This window comes from Chelmon rostratus, chromosome 5, assembly GCF_017976325.1.
Source record: "Chelmon rostratus isolate fCheRos1 chromosome 5, fCheRos1.pri, whole genome shotgun sequence".
NCBI lineage: Eukaryota > Metazoa > Chordata > Actinopteri > Chaetodontiformes > Chaetodontidae > Chelmon > Chelmon rostratus.
Window position 1 is genome coordinate 30,031,799 of NC_055662.1, and position 22,848 is coordinate 30,054,646.

At 47.8% G+C, this 22,848-nt stretch overlaps 2 protein-coding genes across 4 annotated transcripts; one reads left to right on the plus strand and one right to left on the minus strand.

Annotated features, from left to right (window-relative positions):
• Positions 1 to 1,146: 1,146 nt before the first annotated feature.
• LOC121606258 (bromodomain-containing protein 3-like) lies at positions 1,147 to 17,849 on the plus strand. 3 transcript variants are annotated; one of them, XM_041936462.1, is made up of 12 exons: positions 1,147 to 1,259; positions 6,910 to 7,263; positions 8,808 to 8,919; positions 9,072 to 9,209; positions 9,435 to 9,582; positions 10,164 to 10,333; positions 10,487 to 10,882; positions 11,463 to 11,591; positions 12,289 to 12,486; positions 12,688 to 12,920; positions 13,043 to 13,341; positions 13,729 to 17,849. In XM_041936462.1, exons 2-12 carry the CDS (start codon positions 7,172 to 7,174, stop codon positions 13,845 to 13,847), a joined length of 2,034 nt encoding a protein of 677 aa, XP_041792396.1. In that variant the 5' UTR covers positions 1,147 to 1,259; positions 6,910 to 7,171; the 3' UTR covers positions 13,848 to 17,849. The 3 variants fall into 3 exon arrangements, with proteins under 3 accessions (XP_041792396.1, XP_041792398.1, XP_041792397.1); XM_041936464.1 differs by having other exon boundaries at positions 12,289 to 12,462; XM_041936463.1 differs by having other exon boundaries at positions 1,164 to 1,299.
• Positions 17,850 to 18,611: 762 nt separating this feature from the next.
• On the minus strand, positions 18,612 to 21,192 carry LOC121607155 (putative uncharacterized protein BRD3OS). The gene is made up of 2 exons (XM_041937849.1): positions 20,800 to 21,192; positions 18,612 to 20,005 (listed from the first exon to the last, which is right to left on the minus strand). Exon 2 carries the CDS (start codon positions 19,852 to 19,854, stop codon positions 19,549 to 19,551), a length of 306 nt encoding a protein of 101 aa, XP_041793783.1. The 5' UTR covers positions 19,855 to 20,005; positions 20,800 to 21,192; the 3' UTR covers positions 18,612 to 19,548.
• Between the last annotated feature and the right edge of the window lie 1,656 nt (positions 21,193 to 22,848).

Below are 22,848 nucleotides of genomic sequence, written 5' to 3' on the forward strand. Positions count from 1 at the left end.
ACTCATCATCAGGACAAAAAGAAAGGAAGGTCAGATAACGATGTCCTGCTCTGTTCCACTGCTGCTTCAACGTCACACACCAGCCCACTGAGTGGAGGCATCTCAGCTACCTGCAGGTTTAATAAGGGAATTCACCTGCATATGGCCAAAATAATATTTATATATATATAACTAATATTAAACATGGATTGGATTCTGTTTGAGCTGTTTGCATCAAAACACACACGACACTTTACGCTGAGGCATACAATGAGGTGGATTTGGATCTAACATTCTATCCTGACCGATTTGATCCATGTTGACTCTCTGTTCTGGAGGTGCTGCACAACCAAAAGTTTTAAAGAGCTTTCTAGAATTAGGATAACTTTTATAATTCTTGTGCTGGTAGACCTGTGCGGGTCTCAAGCAGTAGATTTTCATTCATGTCAGTGGGAGTTAAAGGTTAAATATAGGTTCAATAAAAATACAAAAGAAATGACAAAACTCACTTTAAATAGTGAACGACTTTCAGCCCCCTTGAAAATGAGATCAGTGGGATTTAACCCGCAGATCGTTTTCCTCCTGTCGGTCTTTCTGGAAACGACTCTGTGAGCTGATACTGAACGTTTGGTTTTGTGTGTTTTTCATGTTTGTGTGTGTGCTGCTGTCTTGGTCAGAGCTCCCTTGAGCTCAGTTGGACTGAGGTGGTTTAACAACAGCAATAATAGGCCTGATGAATAACTGATCCTCCAGTTTAAAACTGAACATGTATATTGATTCATATAATGGAGCTTTATAAAATCTGATGTATGAATATAAAACAGAAACAGTTATTGATTTAAATCAGCAAATTCATCTGAAGCCTCACCTGGAGAGCAGAGCGGGCCTCAGGTTTTTTGCTGCCGCTCTGCACCCTGGGAAACGTAGTACGAGGGACGGCGCCATCCTGACCCAGCAGAAACCTCACCGGCCAATCACAGCAGTCCGATCATCGCCTCAGCCAGTCACTGCACTTCAAATGACTCACTGGCCAATCACAACGTTTCACAACCGCCAGCACCAAATCATAGCCCCGCAAACACTTGGCAGCCAATCATAGCGCCTCAGCCACCCGGCCAGCCAATCCGATCACAACAACATCCATGATGCTGCTCGTCACTGCGCCTGCGCACACGGTAGACAGCTGATAACTCATCTATTATGCTACTTCGCTAAATAAAAATCTTCCTGAAAACTGACCGGAGCCCGCCGCTGGACGCACAGGAGGACCGAAACACAAAGTAAACACGTCTCTCTGACCGGTGGCGGGGGGATTAGCGGGTAAACGGAGCGAAAGCTTTTCCTCGGATTGTGCAGAATCTGTCGGTGTGTCGGAGCCTGGCTGGCCGCTCGGCGCGTTCAGACAAAGCTCAGCTAACAGGCTAACGGCTTATTAGCTAGCCAAACACCGAGCGGTAACATATGCAAAGATTGGATTTGTAACCGTATTAATCTGATCCATGTGCGTCTCATAAGAGAACAAACCTCAAGATATCCCATTGAATACACTTCCAGATATCTCCAGAACCGCTACAAACAGTATTAATTACATTTTACGTCTTCGGTAAGTAGCCTAGCTCGGTTAGCTAGCAACCTAGCTCATATTTTGCCTTGGCTTGCCCGCCATCTTTTTAAAGCAAGATAAATGGGATGTTTCGTTAGCGTGAAAACATTCCCCCCTGAGCAGCCCGGCGAGTTAGCGCTGGGCTTTAGCTGTATTTCAGCCGTGAAGAACCAGCTCAGTGTGTCTCCCCGTGGATGGTGTGGCTGTTGACGGGATTTGTGTAGTTTGTTGGTCGCGGCGGTGCCTGTTAGCAGTTAGCTCGCTGAACCGCAGGAGCATGCAGGCATGCAGAGCGAGCAGCCGCCGGACTCCAACATCTGTTGATCCCTGCAGGACTTGACTGTGATCCGGACTCTTTAGAGAAGGTTTCAGGTTTGTGTGCCGTCTGACAGGCAGGTAGGAGTCTCGGCTGTCTGTTTCTGGAGCTGGACGGTGAGTAAACACGGAACTGAGCTGTGCTTTCTCGGACTGGTCTGACCGTCCAGTTTTCATGCGGTTTAAGGTGTTCAGCATTGCTGCTGGACTCTGAGAGGTCAGGTAGTCGTGCATGAACATCAGTTTTAGGCTGGAAGAAGTCGTGTAATGCATCAGTAGAGTTTCAGAGGACCTGACTTCAGACGGATGTTATTTATGATTTGAGCATGTGGATTTCTGTTCACACAACACCAGTGACTGTAGTTACATACACATTCACAGGCTGTGTGTATTCATATATATTTAACCGTTTTAAAGTCACATATGAACGACCACACAACAGCAATGTGTACCAAAGCTTTGGAGTGTAGAAGTGAGAGGATGAATTGATTAATCAGTCAGCTGATCGACAAAAATCAGCTGTTTTGATGATTTGTTGATTGCTGGTTTTGGACTGATGGACTGACACAAGATGTGTGAAGATGTGGCAGTTTTTATTTTTTCTGCAATAGACTAAACATTTGATCTTTTAGTCGAGAAAGTAATCAGCAGATTATTAAAAACAGTTGTTTCTTTGTGAGTTAGTCAGACAGCGTGGACTTCACAGTTAACGTGTTGATATGTTTGGGTCATTAAACGGTTTTGATCCTGTAAAATGAAGTAAAATTCTTGTAAAGCTGTCAATATTCTTTGTAAAGATTTTTTAATTAGTTGATTAATTACAAATTATTTTTTGTTAATTGATCAATTTTAGAAAAAGACTCAAATTAACCAGTTCTAATTTCACAAATAAGTATTTTCTTGTTTTCTTTGTTCTTTAAATAATTAATTGAATGTCTAAACACTTCATCTCTTAATTGAGACAATAATCTAAATATTAGTTGATAATGAAATGATTGTTTCATTGCAGCTTTGAGAGATTTCACTCATCATCTGTGAGGTTACAGAAAAGAAAATATCAAGTTTTATTCAGTTAATTTCATGTTTGTAATTAACTCACAAACTCACCATGTCTGTTTGAGCTGGCGGTGATGTCATATCCTGTGAAGCTGCTGCATAGAGCTACAGACCAGCTGTCTGTTATCCTGAACGCCTCAGACAGGCCTGCCTCATTACCTCAAATTACCTTAAAAAACAGTTTAAACCCTTTTGTGTTCCATGTAAGTGAGTGAAGTTGAGACTTTTGTGGGAAACTTTTTCCTCGTGCGTCAATGTTCATTTTGAGGCTGCAATTACAACTTTTATTAACAATCGTTTCACAATTTTCTAGAGAGCTGCACAGTTATTTAGTCCATTAAACAGTCAAATATGATCAACAGTCCCAAACCGAAAGACAGTAGTGTGAGGTTTGGTTTGATTATCATCGATGAATTTTTAAGCAGCTAATCAAAGAATCTTGGGGAGAAATGTCTTGAAGTCATCGTTCATTATTAAAAATCTTGTAATGCTTGAAACAAACCATTGAAGTACTTGAAGTTGAAAATGGTTTTGCTGGTCTGACAGTTTGTAGATGTCCTGTGGAGGTTTTTCTATGTTAGCTGGGTCCTGATGGGTCTTGATAGATCAGCTACCATGGTGAAGGGCTACTGTCACAGTCTGGAAGTGAGCGCTGATTGTTTTGGTTGTTTGATGAACTGATGACGTGCAGCTGGTCTCTGCGTGTCTGCAAACAGGCAGCTCTGTCACAGATGATGTCGCCCGGATGCTCGAGGCGGACGGTCACAAACCGAACACACCAGACTACGAAACATCCAGCTGAGCGGCACAAACCTGAAGTTCTACCATCATGAATATCATTTATATTCAGTCGTGTATATTCATATATTCATATCGATCACGGCTGCTTCCCTGTACCCATGTGTGGCCAGTCCACAGGAATTAGGGGAATTGGTGTTTGAGGTCTGGGCTCTGCAGCCGGGGGCATGAAAGTCCATAACTCACGCATGATGGATGATGAGCACCAACTACAATAATGCTGAGTAATCGATTTACTGCGTGCGCGCACACACACACACACACACACAGAAGAAGGTTAGGTGTGCAGCATCAGTTACCATGGAGATGTAGCCAGGTGAAAAGACAGCCACCTTTGTCACATTGAAACTCTGACTTTAGGCTGATTAATCTGCCTTCATAGCACACCAAACCAGGATGTTCGTCATAGAAACATGTCATTTTACTACAGGACATTAAAGTACATCTATTGGGTTTATATGTAACAACACTTTGTTAAATTGTATGCCAACACAAAATAGTCCAGATTCTGTACGTTATTATTTACACTGATGTGTTGAGTGCAGATGTGCAACCAGAAGCCTTCAGAATTGGTCCAGAATCCACCTGTGTGCAGGTTAATCTCAATATGAATAATGATGTGAGATCCACGGCTCATCTGGAGAATCTGTCCTCAGGACCACTGTCAGTCCTGCACCACAGACCTGACCTTCATAGAAGAGTGATGGGAAGAGAGCTGTTTATGAGGAAGAAGGTAGTCAGGAACACGACACTGATCAGCCTGAGAGCAGAAACCCCACAGTGAATCAGTGCTGGGAGGATGCTGTTCATCAGCAAGCACTGGAAAACTGTCAGGACTGAGGTCGAGATGGATGGAGCCAAATACAGAAGAAAACCTGCTTCAGTCTGCAGGAGACATGAGTCTGGGCAGAGACAAGGACCTGTAGCAAAGAGCCAGAGCTCCACTGGGATGATGTAAGCCTCAGACTGGACCAGTCAAAGCTCAGACCTTGATCTGACTGAGATTCTGGATCTGCTGTTCAGTCTGACTGAGCTGAAACTATTCTGTGAAGAAGAAGGACAGAAAAGTGCGGAGTGAAGCTGGTACAGGGACACCTCTAAAGAGCAAACATCCAGCAAATGATCTACGTGAGAAATCAGTGATCCTCAACAAGCTCCGACCCCCTCCCGTTAATTTACGATGAGAGAATTCATTGATACTCTGTGGGCCGAATGGAAAGCTTTGGTGGGCTTGGCTGGATCCGTATCGACCTGCCATCTGTTTGGGATGCAGACCGAGGTCCTGACTTGGAGATGCCCTGCCGTGGAAGAATACGGGTGCCACCGCAGGGTCAAAAAGCTCCTCGGGACTCCAGATAACCAGAGTCTCCTCGGTGGATCCAGTCTGCTCCGGCCTTGTGTTTGTATTGTCCAGGCCAGGTTATCACTCAGGTGAACATCATGTCAGTGTTGTTCTCTGGATGTTCTTTGGAAAAAAAAGTGGAGCAAGATGAGCCAGATGTTTAAAAATCAATCATTCATGGGAGCTGTTACAGTCAGTCTGAGTCTGGTGAGCCTGAAGTCATCAGCAGCAGAGAGAGCGGCCCATTAATCCCAGTGATACCAGTCTGAATGTTAGTCCAGGTTTCACAGCGTACCGTATGGACGGTCTGGGTTTGGCCTGCTGGACTTCAGGAGTTTCAGTGACCTTTCATTGAAACATGTTTTCATAAAGTCGAGCTCATCGGTGTGACTTTTGTTAACGCGCAGTCTGATTGGACGTCGGCCACCATGTGATCTCATACGGTCCGTCATTGTTGATGGTCCTCCGCCGCGCTGGTTGTGCTGCGCTGCAGGTGCGACAGGTTTCGATCAGCTGAGTGACGTCACTTCTGTCGCTCTGTTTGAAGTTAAAGGTGACACTTTTCTTTAAATCTTTAAGCAGGATTACGTTTTTAATTCCATCTTTTGCAGTTTCAAAATAACACAAAATGAAATTTTGCCCCTGCGTGGTCAGTGTTTAGTAACCCCCCCTTTGTCAGCTGTCACGGCTTTTAAGGCTTTTCATATCCAGCTGAGAGTCTCTCACTTCTTCTTTATGGGATTTTTGCCCATTTTTCCTTTTAAAGGGCTTCTAGTTCTGGACGCCTCTTGGGTCGTCTTGTATGTTCTGGTCTTTGAGATCCATCCACAGACTGTCAGTGATGTTTAGGTCTGGGACTGTGAGGGCCACTGCAGAAGCTTCAGCTCGGTCCTCTTCAGATGGTCCGGTGTAGATTCTGAGGTGTGTTTAGGGTCATTATCCTGCTGTAGAAGCATCCCCTTGTCCCTCTACCTGTGAAATGTCCCCCCCACTGGCTGCAACCCAAAGCCTGATCCGTCCACCTCCATGCTGGACACTCGCAGAGCATTACATTTCATTAAGTTCTGCACCTTTTTCTCCAAACGTTGCTCATTGTGGCCATAAAGTTCTATTTTACCTTCATCAGTCCACAGGACTTGTTTCCTAAATGCTTCAGACCTGTTTAGGTGCTGGGTTTTGTGGTGAGGACGCAGGAAAGGTTTATTCTAATAAGATGAAGAAGAACATGTACTGAAAAGATGAGAGGGCAGTTGATCGTTGAGCACTGATTGGAGCCTCAGTTTTATTTCATAGATTGAAAACAGCTTTGAAGTGACAGCAGCAAAGCTGATGAGGAGAGTGCTGGTCAGTGAAGTGAAGGCAGTGGGCTCCTGCTGAAAGCGTCTTACTTCACCTGTTGTGCTCCTTTAGCGGCGTTGAGCGCTGATGTCGACCTCCTGTGTTGGTTTACTTATTGTACATGAGGAATCTGATTCTCTTTCTTTAATCTCTGAGTGTCATAAATGTGAGAGTCAAGTCTGTCAAAGTGTCAGTTAACTAATCGACAGATTTTTTCTGTTTTTAATCTCAGTGTGTCAGAATATTATTTTCTTGCAGAATGTACAGAAAAACTACGGCAACATTTTCCAATGAGCATCTTTGTAGACCTGAACGATTGATCAATTGCTGCTGCCGCTTCCTTGTGTGACTGTTTATTCGGGATCCAGGAGAGAAACTGAAGCTTTTACAGTTTTCTCAAAGATGAAATGCTGGAAAAGCTGATTGTTCAGTCATTAGCGAGCGAGCGATGCTAACGATGCTCTCCTCTCTCTCTCAGGTTGTGCGATGGGAGTTTGTCTCCTCGGGGGAAACATCGAGCTGAAGAATCAACACCAACAACACCTGAACTGAACACACACTAACACACACCTGTGTGCCCTCACACACACACACATACACACACATACACACACATACACACACATACACACACATACACACACACACACACACCCTCAGACCAAAGAGGGAGTTGTTTTTTCACCTTCAGGTCAGACACTGCCGTCCCACGGTGCATTGCTGCGTCACCGTCGTCCACCATGTCGGACGCCCCTGAGGCTGCGCCCCCCAGCCCCCCTGCCCTTACCAACCCGCCTCCGCCTGAGGTCACCAATCCCACCAAGCCTGGCAGGTAGGAAGCACCTGAGCACACCTGAAGTTTGTATGGATGAGTTGCGTTATGGAAACGTTGTGAAATGTGAAACGCCGTCACGTGACAACCCGTCTCCTAGAAACAACAACTAATAATGAGCTACAGCTCTTCTGGTTAGAAGGAAACGTGATGCCAACAGAGTTCGAACAGAATGAGGAAATGTTGTGAATTAACGTACCTGCAGGTCAGAAATGTTGACACTGGTCGTATGTCCACTGACAACACATTTCATGTGGCTTCTACCGAGGTAGACCGTGTGGCGCTGCGCTAAGCCCTCGTAGCGACTGCGGCGTTACTGTTTGTGTGGCTCTGACCTGTTTAACGTTACAGAAAGATCAGACTCTGTTTTAAAGCAGAGAGAGCCAGCAGTGACTCGAGACAGAAGACTTTCTATTAAAATTAAACTCAAATCAGGCTCGTTCTCGACTGGAACTTAAACCTGACCGCGGTCTGGACGTGGACTCTGGACTCTGGAGTCACGGTCCTGGACTGTATTCCTTCTCTGGTTTGTGGTTGAACTCCGGCCAGGAGCAGTGGTTTCAAATGTTGTTGGCTGGATGGTCATGAATAGGAAGCCGGCATCAAAACAATGAACAGAAGCTGAACCGTACGTGAGTCAGACGGTTACAGGAGCTGCAGCTAAATACTCCCTCATGGTACTTCTTTACTTTGCTAGCATTGTCTCTGCTAACACGAATGGACAAAACATAAAATGTAGAACTTCAGTAGCAGTGACTCACAGTGGGCGTCATCAGCCGCTGATGGACTGATCAAAGTCAGAGCAGTAATAATCACCCTCACTTTAAATCCCACGTCCAGGTATGAAGGGTCAGTCTGGATTTGTCCATCGGTAACATTAAAGGTTACCTCTTTGCATTATTGGTGTTCAGGCAGCAAAGGTTCATCTTATTCAGAAGAAAAAAGGATTAAGTTATAAATAAATAATCATACGTTTTATTTACGTTACATTTACAGCACTTCTCAGGCGAAGGGCACAAAAGGCTTTAAATAAAATACAGAATCAACACGTCACATTCACTCTTTAAACATGAAACCTCCACAGGCAGGAACGGATTACTGTGCTGACTTCTGTCACATCATCCATCACCTTTAGACTCGTCTCCCTCCTTAAACTCCGTCGCCGTCGACATGAGTCGACGTGTTTGGTCAGAGTTGTGATGTCATGTGTCATGTAGTGCAGAGTGTCTCCTTACAGTAACTGTACTGCTGTTACCTCACGATCCATATTATACCTGTGAGTATGACTGTAGATTATACATGGACCTGTCAACTAACTGCCAACAGTGCAAATGACCCCGCCTGCCTTCAAGTCCCAAATGAGCCACAGCACCAACCAAAAGTAGATGCCCTCTGCACTGTAAACGAATAAAACAGAGAACACAGTGGATGAGATTCAGATGCACCTGCAGTGGTAGAAGCAGGAGGTGAATTCAGTCCAGCATCAGCAGACGCGGTCCTCCTGCAGCTCTGTGATGTGGTGGTCGTGTGTTTGTGTCCATCAGAAAGACCAACCAGCTGCAGTACATGCAGAACGTGGTGGTGAAGACTCTGTGGAAGCATCAGTTCGCCTGGCCTTTCTACCAGCCTGTCGACGCCATCAAACTCTGCCTGGCGGTAAGTCCCAGCACGCGTCTCACTGCAGGTCGTAGTTCCACACTGTTTGTTATATTTAAGTTGCTCTACACGGTCCATGAGTAGGCTTTAGAGCCAGCTGTGTCCAGTCTCCATAGTAAGCTAAGCTAAGCTAACCACATCCCTGCTTCCAGGACTACCACAAGGTGATCAAGAACCCAATGGACATGGGAACGATCAAGAAACGTCTGGAGAACAATTATTACTGGAGCGCCAGTGAGGCCATGCAGGACTTCAACACCATGTTCACCAACTGTTACATCTACAACAAGGTACACACACACGTGACCACAACTATTTTACGATGCGGTTCACTCTGACCTGCAGCCTCAGGTGTGACCTCTGTGATCAGTGCAGGTGGTAAAGTCTCAGTGACAGCAGTGTGTCACGGCTGCCTGGAGAGGATGCTGAGGAGTAATGATGTTAAACATCATCAATACCACACTTCAAATGTCTCAAACGGCGTCTCAGAAACCGTCTGTGTTTGTGTCTTCTAGCCCACAGACGACATCGTCCTGATGGCTCAAGCTTTAGAGAAAATCTTCCTGCAGAAAGTCGCTCAGATGCCTCAAGAAGAAGTCGCTCTGCTGCCTCCAGCTCCCAAAGGCAAGAACAAGAGCAAACAACCTGCTGCTGCGACTACAGGTACGCTGCTGCACTGCTGCTACTGCAGTACTACTACTGCAGTAATACTGCTGCTACTGCAGTACTACTGCTGCTGCTACTACAGGTACGCTACTGCACTGCTACTACTGCACTGCTACTACTGCAGTACTACTGCACTGCTGCTACTGCAGTACTACTGCTGCTGCGACTACAGGTACGCTACTGCACTGCTGCTACTGCAGTACTACTGCTGCACTACTACTACTGCAGTACTACTACTGCACTACTGCTACTGCAGTACTACTGCTGCTGCAACCACAGGTACGCTGCTGCACTGCAGCTACTGCAGTACTCCTGCTACTGGGAGTCGTTGTGTCTGAGTATTTACAGCAGTACTGCATCAGTGAGGACTGAGAGACAGGAAGCCACTCTCATTGGTTGTGGTGTGACTCCTCCTCTTTAATGACGTTGGTGTGCGTGGTCGCTGCGTGTGTGTTGTTTTAAAGGTGAGGTCTGTCTGGACTCAGCAGGTGACTGAAGTCAAAGTCAGGTGTTGTACTGCAACAGTACTTGTAGTACATTCCGGTACTAACAGTACTCTCTCTGTGTCTTTGTCTCAGTGAGTCAGCAGGCGGAGTCTTCAGCCTCCCCTCCCCCCTCCTATCCCTCACCCTCACCCTCTCAGACACCCGTCATCTCGACCACACCCACACCTGTCCAGACCACGCCACCAGTCTCTGCGCCGCAGCCCCCGGCCGCCATGATGCCATCTGCGCAGCCTGTCGTCAAGGTAACGGCATCACATGACCCGAAATGTAGAAAAAAAACATTGACTTTTTGTTTCTTACCTCTCTCTCCCTGTCTGTCTTCTTACCTGTCTGTCTCTCCAATCATCCGCCCCTCCCTCCCTGTCTGTCTTCTTACCTGTCTGTCTCTCCAACAGAAGAAAGGTGTAAAGAGGAAAGCCGACACCACCACCCCAACCACATCGGCCATCTCCGCCAGCCGTGCCGACTCTCCGTCCGCTCAGGACGCCAAACCGGCCAAACTGGGCTCGTCCCGCCGGGAGGCCGCCGCCCGGCCCGCCAAGACCCGCAGGGAGACGGGCGAGGAGGTGGCGGGGGGTGACGTGGGAGCCGGCGGAGGGGGAGCCGGGGGACGGAAGGGCGGTAAGCTGGGCGAGCAGATGAAACACTGCGACGCCATCCTGAAAGACATGCTCTCGAAGAAACACGCGGCCTACGCCTGGCCCTTCTACAAGCCGGTGGACGCCGAGGCGCTGGAGCTGCATGACTACCACGACATCATCAAACACCCCATGGACCTCAGCACCGTCCGGGTAATACACACATGACATCATCGCATTCCAAACACACCATGACATCACAACACGCCACAAAGGTTGAGGTCAGTCAGGAGGATCGATCGCCGTGGCTCAGATTTAACGCCGTTAAAGTCGCTGCGAGGTCACAGCTCGGCGGATCACCATCATCGGGTTAGCGTGGTTTAGCACAGTGCGGCGGGGGCTTGTTCCACCGGGTGGGTCAGGGGTCACGGTGCCGACATACACTCGGCCGGGGGCCTTTGATGTTTGTCCAGTGTCTAACAGGAGAGCGCCGCCGCCTCTCGAGTTTGACTGGCAGTAAAGGCATCATGACATAAGAATGCAGCACTGCGGCGGCTCAGGAAACGACGCCGCAGCTGCCGACCGCCGTCGTTACATATTGAACCGACTGTCGTGAACTTTTTCACACCAGCTCTGTACAAAGTCCTCGCTTTAACTTCTTGACTTGTGACGGCTTAGACGAGAGCGCCGGTTTGTTCACGTCAGAGTTCAGCGTTCACGCCTCGCAGAGACCGTCAGATCTGTCGCCGCTGACTCGTTCTGCATGGTTGATGTTTCTCTTCTCTCCCAACAGAAAAAGATGGATAAAGGAGAATATAGTGACCCTCAAAGTTTTGCCACAGATGTCAGGTTAATGTTCTCCAACTGCTACAAGTACAATCCTCCAGACCACGAGGTGGTGGCCATGGCCCGCAAACTGCAGGTACGTCCAACCTGCAGAAGGTCCAAGACTTGTCAGAACCTCCAGCTGATCGATGACCCGCCTCATTGATTATCTCTCTCTCTCTCCCTCCCTCCCCCTCTCTCTCTCTCTCTCTTTCTCTCCCCCTCCCTCTCTCTGTCTCCCTCTCTCTCTCTCTGTCTCCCTCCCTCTCCCTCCCTCTCTCTCTCTCCCTCCCTCTCTCCCCCTCCCTCTCTCTCTCCCTCCCTCCCTCTCTCTCTCTCTCCCTCCCTCTCTCTCTCTCTCTCTCCCTCCCCCTCTCTCTCTCTCTCTCTCTTTCTCTCCCCCTCCCTCTCCCTCTCTCTGTCTCCCTCTCTCTCTCTCTGTCTCCCTCCCTCTCCCTCCCTCTCTCTCTCTCCCTCCCTCTCTCTCTCCCTCCCTCCCTCTCTCTCTCTCCCTCCCTCTCTCTCTCTCTCTCCCTCTCTCTCTCTCCCTCCCTCTCTCTCTCTCCCCCCCTCTCTCTCTCCCTCCCTCTCTCCCCCTCCCTCTCTCTCCCTCTCTCTCCCTCTCTCTCTCTCCCTCCCTCTCTCTCCCTCTCTCTCCCCCTCCCTCTCTCTCCCTCTCTCCCCCTCTCTCTCTCTCTCTCCCTCCCTCTCTCCCCCTCCCTCTCTCTCCCTCTCTCTCTCCCTCTCTCTCCCTCTCTCTCTCCCTCTCTCCCCCTCCCTCTCTCTCTCGTCAGGATGTGTTCGAGATGCGTTTCGCTAAGATCCCAGATGAGGGCCTGGAGGCTTCGGTCCCCTCTTTGGTCAGTAAAAGCACCGCCTCCTCTGACAGCAGCAACAACTCCTCCTCCGACGAATCGTCCGACTCAGAGGAGGAGCGAGCCACGCGATTGGCTGAGCTACAGGAGCAGGTTGGTGCTGCCGACCAATCACAGGTCAAGAACATCCTGGTTTTCTTCTTTAATATCATTGTCGATTTAATAAAGTTTTATTAAAGGGTTACTTTGATATAAAAATGCTGATCAAACATATTAATGTGATTTTAGATACTCGCTGCTAGAATAATTCACCTGTTGAAGGCGTCCCCAAATATTGATTAGAAGTGACAGGTATTGATAATTAGTATATTCCACCAGTTGAAGGCGGTGCACGAGCAGCTGGCCGTCCTGTCCCAGGCTCCGGTCAGCAAGCCAAAGAAGAAGAAAGAGAAGAAAGACAAGGAGAAGAAGAAAGACAAGGAGAAAGACAAAGGGAACAAGGGCAAGATGGAGGAAGAGAAGAAGCCCAAGGCCGCCGCTCAGCAGCCTAAACCAGCCAATCAGAAGAAGGCGCCGGCCAGGAAAGCCAACAGCACGGTGACCGCCACGAGGTACAGTTCAGTCGATCCGTTGCCATTTTCTGGGAATCAGACTTTTAAAGAATTAACGCCTCTCGTTGGACTGAATTCAAATTGAGAGTTTGACCAATCAGAGTCATCCTCTGTGTTTCCAGGCAACCTAAGAAAGGCAGCAAGGCGTCGGGCGGCGGCTCGGCCAACGGAGATGACGGCGAGGAGTCGTCCCTGCCGATGTCATACGACGAGAAGCGCCAGCTGAGTCTGGATATAAACCGGCTGCCGGGGGAGAAGCTGGGACGCGTCGTCCACATCATCCAGTCCAGAGAGCCGTCGCTGAGGGACTCCAACCCCGACGAGATCGAGATCGACTTCGAAACCCTGAAACCCTCCACGCTCCGAGAGCTGGAGCGCTACGTCAAATCCTGCCTGCAGAAGAAGCAGAGGAAGCTACTGCGTAAGTATTGTGTACTAATATACTCCTGCAGTACTGTTACACACGAGCCGGATGTTAAACGATGCTTTCTGGAAGCTGCGAGCTCGAAGTCGTCCTCAAAACTCAGGAAAGGACGAACGCTCAAAAATGTCACGGCAACCAAAGAGCGGAAAACAACATACAGAGAAGAAGAAAAGAGTCCACGCTCCACGTGATGTCATCAACACGCCGCTGGCTCGCTGTGTAGCAGTACAGACGCTGTGTGTGTGTGTGTGTGTGTGCGCGCGCGCGCGCGTGCGTGTGCGCGCATTTGTGTGTTAACTCTGTGTGTATCAGTACATACACTCTGTGACAGTGTCTCTCTCTCTACACCTGTCTCTCTCTCTACCTGTCTCTCTCTCTGTACAGAGAAAGCAGCGGGAGGCGGGGCAGCAGGGGGCGGGGCTAGTCGTTTGAGTGGCAGCTCCTCATCCTCCTCCGATGACAGCTCCTCAACAGGAACCTCCTCTTCCTCCGACACAGACTGAACACACACACACACACACACACACACACACACACACACACACACACACACACATATGTTACTGACCACACACACACACTCAGAGGTTTATCTACTCTTCACACAGGAACTCAGTTTACACACACGCAGATACAGACAAACACACACATCCATGTAAACTTCCATCCTGAACAAACAGCCACACAAAGACAGAGATACACACTCTGAACTTCTTGCAGCACACACACACACACACACACTCACACTCTCTCTCTCTCACACACACACACACACACACACACACGCCCAGACTCGGAGACTGTATGTAAATAGGCTGACCTGTTTTTTAGCTCCTAGTGTCTTTTTTTCCTGGAGGAATGCAACCAGATAGAGAAGAAGAAGAAAACAACAACTTCCCAGCGAGAGGAGAAGAAGGGATGTGGTAGAGAGACGGGCAGCCTGTCTGTCTGCCTGGGGGGTCGTATTGATCTTCTTTGAACACTCGAGCATTGCTGCTGTGGAAGCTTTCTTCTTCTTCTTCCTCTTGTTCCTCTTCTTCTTCTTCTTCTTCTCGGATGGCCGGCTGTGACCCCTGACCTCTGAAAACATTCCAGAAGCATCCAGACAGCATCATGGGAGAGAAGGAGGGGCTGATCTCAGTGGGTTTTACTCCGATCGAGGTTTCAGTAATGGATTGATTTGAAAAAGAGTTTCCTCACGTTTGTTGCCTGGAAGGAGGCGACACCTGTGAGACAAAGTTCAGGGCATCACAGAAACTTAAACTCCCGCCGCAGCAGCGTCGTCCTCGTCAGATCTGCAGTCCGTCTGTGGTCTGTGGACCCGGAGATGATCCAGTTCACATTGATTCTGTTCAGACAAACGTCAGAAGTCCATAAATCAGCCGATGGAGACTTGAGTCTTGCTGCAGAGAGAAAACGGTTGGTTTGATGCACGTGAGAGTAGTGAGATTTAAAAGATGCACTCTGTGTCACGAAAGACGATCTGGACATTTCATCTGCTGCAGTGTTCGTGTTCCAGACACCATCGGGCCGCCGTGGCCTTGTAGTGGAGTATGAATGAGCTGGTCTACACCTGTGTTCACAGGTGAGACGTGCAGGGCTGGGTCCTGAACCTCCGTACCTTCATGGTACTGAACCAAGTATGAATAAACTACAACATGTTTGTACAAATGTTTGATTGGCTGTCTGACGTTACACTTCATAGAGCCTCCGCTGCGGGGATGGGTCACCTGGAGCGCTTCTGACGGCACACCTGGTGCGTTGCTCAGAGGCCAACGTGTAAAAGCAGAGAGATACACCTGAAGCTGACAGGTGGACGGTTGTCTGACCTGGTCAGCTGCTCTTTAGCACAGAGGTAGAGGTCATTATTTCCAGTTGTAGCGGTGTGTTGCTGCCCCCTGCTGTTTGTTTTTAATGTTGCTTTTGACAGTTATTTATATTTTAATGTCGTCTAATCGTGTGCAGACATCGCTCAGCTTCATTTTAGTCCCGTGGAGCAGAGTGAAGCAGGCTGGCAGCTGGTATCAGACATGTTTCAGTCATTTATTAAAGCGGGGTGACCCCCCCCCCCCCCCCCTCCAGATGTCATGTGATCAGGGGCGGAGGCAGGATGAGAACAGCTGACTCAAAGTGAGCTGAGGCTGGAGGCGTAGCTGGTTGTCAGGGTTACCGTTCTGCAGAGAAATGGGATGTGGAGTCTCTGTATGATGGGATGGACGTCTGCGTTAAAGTGACAGTTATTGTACCGAACGTGTTCAACACGGCGACTTCAGCCAGACTGTTTCCCTCTGCAGCGAGTTTCAGGTCTGAAAGAATCAGAGAAACGTTTCACTCAAAACGCTGAAACAGGGTCCAGCAAAACCCTCTGAGACCAACCTGTCCTCTGCCGGTCCTGCAACTCAAACCCACAACCTACCGCGTGTCCCCGGGGTCAGCGGTGCCGGCTCTGTCAGCAGAGTGAGACAGACTTCTTGTATTTTTTTAACACTACATTTCCTTTATTTTCTGTTCTTTGATTTTTCAGGTTGTGTGCTAAACTTGTGTCTTATAAGGTTCTCTATATAAAACTGGCTCTGCCCCCCCCCAAACCCCTGTCAATCAAAACCACTCAAACTGTAACAGCCCCCACCTCACTGACACTGCTGTCAGAGTCCAGGCTCGAGTTGAAAGTGTCTCAGATCTTTGAAAGTTATTTTTTACTTTAAACAGCAGAATAAGATGCTGAAGACCTGAACCTGGAGGGGGGGGGCCCCAAAACCTCACCTTCACCTCCAGGTTGTGAGAGAGACGAACAGCTGTTTGTTTTTCAGACGATTTCCTCTTTAAAATGTCCAAAGTGAAGACGAACCCTCAGCTGACGAGGCAGGTCAGGTTTTCTGTTGTCTTCATCATGAAATGATTAAATCAAACCTGATTGGAGCTCCAGCAGGAAAACATCATCAGTCTGATCATTATTCCTGATCGGTTCGTTCGCTGGTTTCTGCTTTCATTCAAATCTTTTTAAAGTAAGCTTTGATCTGATTGGCTGCTGCGGAGCCACGTCGGCTCTGATTGATCGATCGAAGACGTTTCACAGTGTGTAAACTGTTTTCGAGCTCAGACAAACCGACGGGTTTTTATTTTACCTGAAGTCAACTCGTGTCTGGTGACATCACAGCCTTCAACTCACCTGATTGGTTTGTTGGACAGCTGATTCCTTCACGCTTCCTTACGTTCGGGACGTCGCCGTCATGTCACGGCTCTCGTGGGGATGTCGGACTGCTCGTTCTGGACTGGACCTTTGACCTCGGGTCACTGGTTCAGACCTCAGACGGCGTCCGACCAGCAGGGTCGGCGTGGCGTTCCGGTGAGGATCGGCCATCGTGTGTTTCCACTGTCAGGTTGAGTTCAAACGCTGTGCTCTGATTGGTCGCTTCGTCATGTGACCTCTCTAACACCTCACCTGTCTGCCCGGTCTCCTGCCCCTCTTGTTGATGCTGTCCTTGTGTTTGACCTTTGACCTCTGCGTCCAGATGAGTGAGTGCTGAGATCAGATGTTTTAAGTACCAGAACCTCGAAGATACGACCACAAACTGGATTTTGACGGCGAGACCAGGACTCAGGATGTCGTGGGCTCGTGTTAGAGCAGAATAAGCCCTGAGTTTTGTGTCTCCTGCTGCCTCTCCTGTGATCTGTGCAGATTATTGGGGGTAAAGATATTCTGACTATCAGGTTATTGATTAACGATGCGTTCAGGTTCAGCAGCTTCACAGCAGGACGTGAGATTGAAAAACTGACTGATTAATTGATTTGATAGGAATTAATTTGCTGATTGTCATCGTTGATTTCGGTTGTTTTTTTCGATCTGAGGATTTTCAGTTTCATTTCAAACTGAATCTGTTGGACAAAAAGAAAAAAAAAGAGCATGTTTCTGTTGCTTTCAACCAAACCTCATGGCCTTCATCAGCCAGAGCTGCTCAGTCGTCATGGAGATGGTTTCGTGGTCATGACGTGTTTAAGTGTAAAGTTTCAGTCTCATCTAAACACGTTAATTTGTGCTTTTTTCTTTTTTTTTTAGGCGTGTTGGGAAACTTTAGGCCGATGTTTGGTTTTATTTTGGACATTTTACAGACTAATCAATAACTGAGACTTACTTTGAAAGGATCGATAAGGATGAAGACACGTTTCCTCCCGTTGTGACAGACAGATGGACAGCTCGTTGCCACAGTAACCCTCCTCTGTTTGTTTTTAGTTGATGGTCGAGCTTTGATGCTAATAGTTAATTTTTGTATTTTAATAAGAAAAAGGAAAAAAGTGATTTTATGTATTTGCATGCACTCCGGCCGTACGTTCTTTCTTCCGTATGTTTGAGCACTGTATAGTAGCTGTATAGTAGCTGTCTGAGGTTTAGATCGAACTACAGGACGAACCGACAAAACCAACAAGTGAATTATTTGATGTAATTACTGATATGGGATCCTTATTTTCTGAGTTCCTTTGTTTTCATAAATAAACACATAAACTGACTCGACGGCTCCTTCGGTTATTATTTCACCGCATTAACGTTCAGATCCTGCTGGTCATCCTCAGGCGAGTCCCCACGAAGAAAACAAGCCTCCTTCACACCTGCACAGGTGTGTTTTCAGGTGGACTCTAGCAGCTCTGTGTGGGGCCGAACTTCATTAGCATGCTAACGTGTTGACCATGTTAGCATGCTAATGCTAGCCAAGTATCTGATGGGAACGTCGTTAGTTACCGAAGTGCTGGACGTGTTGGACCTCGTGGTGACATGTAGCGCCACCATCAGGTCAGAGTGACCACGGTTCATCACTTTAAGAAAGGGCCAGACTGCTGAGCTGATCAGGAGGTGAAGGTGAGTATCACATCTCACCTGTCGCTAACACACAGCTGTTACAGCAGAATCACCTGCATGAAACCCCCAACCCTGAATTAATTAATATTCATACCTGAGCAGGTGACGTCTGGCTCGACACCTTCAACACCGGGGCCGACTGTCACACTCAGCTCTTTGTTGTCCTGACAAGATATAGATATTTGCATTTATATTGCATTTCCGAATATTTTTATTGCACGCTGGTTTATTTTATTGTAGTTATCTAATTTTATTCTTTCTAATCTTATCTTGTTTCCAACATGGGGGTTGCAATGAAAATTTCATTGGCATGTCATGCTCAATGACAGTAAAGACTGTTGAATCTTCAGTCTGACAGCAGCCAATCAATCAATCAGAATTTATTTATATAACACTTTACAACACTCGAGGTGACCAAAGTTCTTTCCAGTTAAAAACAAGCAGTAAAATTAGAAATGAAAGCAGATTGAAAGAAAACAACAATAGAACACGTGTCAGGGAAATAAACTGATCAAATCAAATCACCACATCACTGTGGATTAAAAGCCAGTCTGAAAAGATGCTTTGAAGAGTCAAAGTCTGTGATGGTGCGCATGTCAGGGGACAGTTTGTTCCAGTGTCTGGGCCCAGCAACAGAAAAGGCTTGACCCCCCAGTGTTGATACCTGGCCCTCGGGACTTCAGGTTAAAAGGAGGAAGGACTTCATTACCCCTCTGGAGGAAAAGTGTTTTTGCAGCGACTCACTGGTAGCAACAAAGTGCAGAGCAGCTGACAAAGAACCGAAGTCCAGAGGTTTACAACTTGGTCTTGAGTCTTGTTGGTCTTCAGTCTTGTTGGTCTTGACTTGGACTTGTCAGTTTTAACTCCGTCTTTACTTGGAGAAAGCTTGTCTTACTTTGTTGGTCTTGACTTGAACCGTGTCAATCCTGACTTAGACATGACTTGGGACTTGCCTATCGTGAACAGGGACTTGTTGGACTTGACTCAGGACTTGAGTAAAACAGTGACTGCAGCTAAAACCAGAACCCCCCCCCCCCAGCTCTGTCCTATACCAACAGACAAAACAAAAGTCTTTATATTCACATCCAGGTCTGTACTGAGGTGCATTCTGGTCTCTGTAGCCCTCCTACACACTCTGCTCCATGTGTTTCTTCTTCTCTGGTGGATTTCAGGCCAGCAGGGGAAACCGGCTCATCGCACTTCAGTTTAAGTTTGAAAGCCCTGCTCAACTTAATCCAGATGTTCCTCAAGTGACGTCGTTATGACGAGGAAATGATCGGTTAACTTCGTCCAGCCTGAATCACAGAGTCTGGTTTACATCAAGCCAGTCTGTTCAGGTTACTGGTCCCTGTCTACATGACACTGCAGATCCTGGACCGTCCCTCTGTGTCCTCAAGGCCCCTCTTGTCCCGGACCAGTACGGCCTGGTTCCCAAAACTGCTGTACCAGGCTGACTGGCTGCGGTTCAGGTAGGTGGAGGGGGGGCCCGCCTGTAGCTCCTGCTGCTGCTGCTGCCAGATCAGCAGGGACGTGTCCCGATATCGCAACCGAGAAAAGGCCTCCGACAGGGCCTTCTCTGCCAGGGGAGGACGACCAGGACCAGGAGCCTCCTCTGCAGCTGTCTGCTCCTCTACAGCCGGCGGATCACTGTCCGACATGTTGGAGGCGTCAGCGCTCCATAAACCAGCGTACTGACAGGACAAACGTCCAGAAGCAGACTGAACTGGCCTGGTCTGGACCGCCTCAAGTCCAGATCCATCTCAGTCACACCTGAAGAGTCCGGCTGATGGTCTGATCCTTGAGCAGAACCTGATGGAACAAAATCAGATCAGAGAGCTGTGAGATTAAACTGGATCCACTTCTAAATTGTTTGTTAATCCAGATTAGTCGCTGACACCAGGTCTGTTAGTGAACCTTCAGTCCTGACGACCCTGACGAACAAGATCAGGTCTGAAACTGAATTTTGGTGACGTTCCTGCTCTTGCTGACTCCTCTGATCAGACATTTCTGGGTCCAGATGTGTCTCGGAGCACGAAGTCACTGACAGGCCAAGAGGTTTTGGTCCGTCTGCAGGAAGTGCCGTCCTCACAAAGCGACACTTTCTGGAAGTAACTAAGTACATTTACTCCATGTACTGTACTTAAGTACTACTCCACTACATTTATCTGACGGCTTCAGTTTCTTTACAAATGAAGATTTTTACACAAAACATATGAAGAGTTTATAAAACCTGATGTTTTGTTATAAATTAAACTGTTTACACGCGCGCAGCTGAAACGATTAGTCCGTCAATCAATGAGTTGATTGACAGAAAACATGATCAACTATGTTGATAAAGGCTGAAGTGTCTGTGCAGACTCTCTGAGTCCGGTTGGTCTCCTGGTTTCTTCGGTTCTGACGGACTGCGGGTCAGGGTCCAGGCTCCGTGTCTCTGGCACGATCAGGCTCATGGGGTCCCCCAGGAGGAACAGAACCGCATCAAACAGGATTTTCAAAACCACGACGAGACCAAGAACAGAGCAGCAGTAAATTCCATATTCAGCCTCTGACCCCGACCCCCTCCCGGGTGGATGCCGTGTTGTACGGATGTGTTTCAGACTCACCTTCATCTCCAGCTGGTGCCTTGGGCTGCTGATCCTGCTCCTCGTGTCCCCCTCGGCTCCCGTACGTTCACCACATATTTAACTGATTTCTACTGTCGGTGCTGCCGTTAAAGTACCGGAGTCTGCTCGGTTCACAGGGACCCGCAGGCGGCTAACCGCTCAGACTGCTGAGCGCCGCGCTTTTCAAAGGTTTAACGTTACAGCTAATCCCGCTGCTAGCTCAATTAGCTCCTGTTAGCTCCTGCGATAAACTACAGATTACCATCGCAATGACGTCACCGCGTTGAACCGTTACTTATTACGTCTGATATCGTTCCTTCTATTTTCTCTGACAGTTTAGCTTCTGTTAGCATCATAAGCATTCCACCTCTGCGGGGAAGATGAAGCTACTGCTGCTTCCAATAGCAACGGTGTGTCTGTAAAGCGGTCCGGGTAGGAACACACGACACAGTAACAATGGTTCCACTGAAGTCAGTGCTGCTTTCTTGTTCCGGAAGCATTCGATGTTGCTTTAAACGAATGTTATATCAAAGATTGAATAAATGAAAATAACGTTTTAGTTCTATTTCCTCAAACAGCCTTCCTGTTGGTTTAAGTTCACATGTCTCTGCCTCTGCAGCTGCGAGGAAAACCTCTGCTCTGACCACCCAATCAAAGAGTAGTGCCCGCCCCCTGTAAAATCCCAGTGCCTGTGTTCTTCCTGTTTCATTCAGCCACTTTGAGGCCATCTGGCGTCGCTAAGAGGACCCTCTTTGTAACGTGCACCCGTCACATCGTCTTGTCTTTGATGGCCGACGTGTCTGTGAAGGCGTTTCCATGTTCCCGCTCACTTCTGCTAACTGCTAGCTCGTGTCATTCAGGCTGTGTCACAAGCTTGTTGGCTAGCCTGCAGCATACTTGGCTAGCTTGAGCCTTCTTTCCCGTTCATATGTTCATATGGCGCCAGATCACAACAGAAGTCATCTCAGGACTCTTTCCACACAGACCAGACTCTTTATCTGCAGAGACTCAACAGTCCCCCCTGAGACAGCACTCAGAGACGATGACAAGGAAAAACTTCCTTTTAACAGGAAGAAACCTCGAGCAGAACCAGGACCTGAGAGAGAGAGAGAGATGACGGCTCGAATAATAGACATTTGAGATAAGATCAACTAAATTAATCTCCTACTGGGGAAATTTGCAGAGTTTGCAAATTTCTCCTTGGAGATAAATAAAGTGTCTATCTATCTATCTATCTATCTATCTGTCTATCTGTCTATCTGTCTATCTGTCTATCTGTCTATCTATCTATCTATCTGTCTATCTGTCTATCTATCTATCTATCTATCTGAAATTTGAGAAAATATGTTCTTGAGAAATATTGAAAAAGAAGTGCACAGGGACTGAAACAAAATTTGCTCAATTGCTCGTGGTTCTGGATAAATTAAGTACAGTATTTGCTCAAATTGCACACACATATATATATGTCATATATATGTGTGTGTGTGTGTGTGTGTGTGTGTGTGTCTCTCAGTTTGTCTCTGTCTCAGTGTGTCTCTCTGTCTCAGTGTGTCCCTGTCTCAGTGTGTCTCTCTGTCTCAGTGTCTCTCAGTGTGTCTCTGTCTCAGTGTCTCAGTGTGTCTGTCTCTCTGTCTCAGTGTCTGTCTGTCTCAGTGTGTCTCAGTGTCTCTCTGTCTCAGTGTCTCTCTGTCTCAGTGTGTCTCTGTCTCAGTGTGTCTCTGTCTCAGTGTCTCTCTCTCTCTCAGTGTATCTCTGTCTCAGTGTCTCTCTCTCTCTCAGTGTATCTCTGTCTCAGTGTCTCTGTTTCAGTGTGTCTCTCTCTCAGTGTGTCTCAGTGTCTCTCTCTCTCAGTGTGCCTCAGTGTGTCTCTGTCTCAGTGTCTCAGTGTGTCTCAGTGTGTGTCTCTGTCTCAGTGTGTCTCTGTCTCAGTGTGTCTCAGCGTGTCTCTCTGTCTCAGTGTGTGTGTGTGTGTGTGTGTTCTGTATTTATCCTGGACCGGCTCCAGTCTGGTCCAGTTTAGCTCAGATGATATTCTATATGAACAGTTTG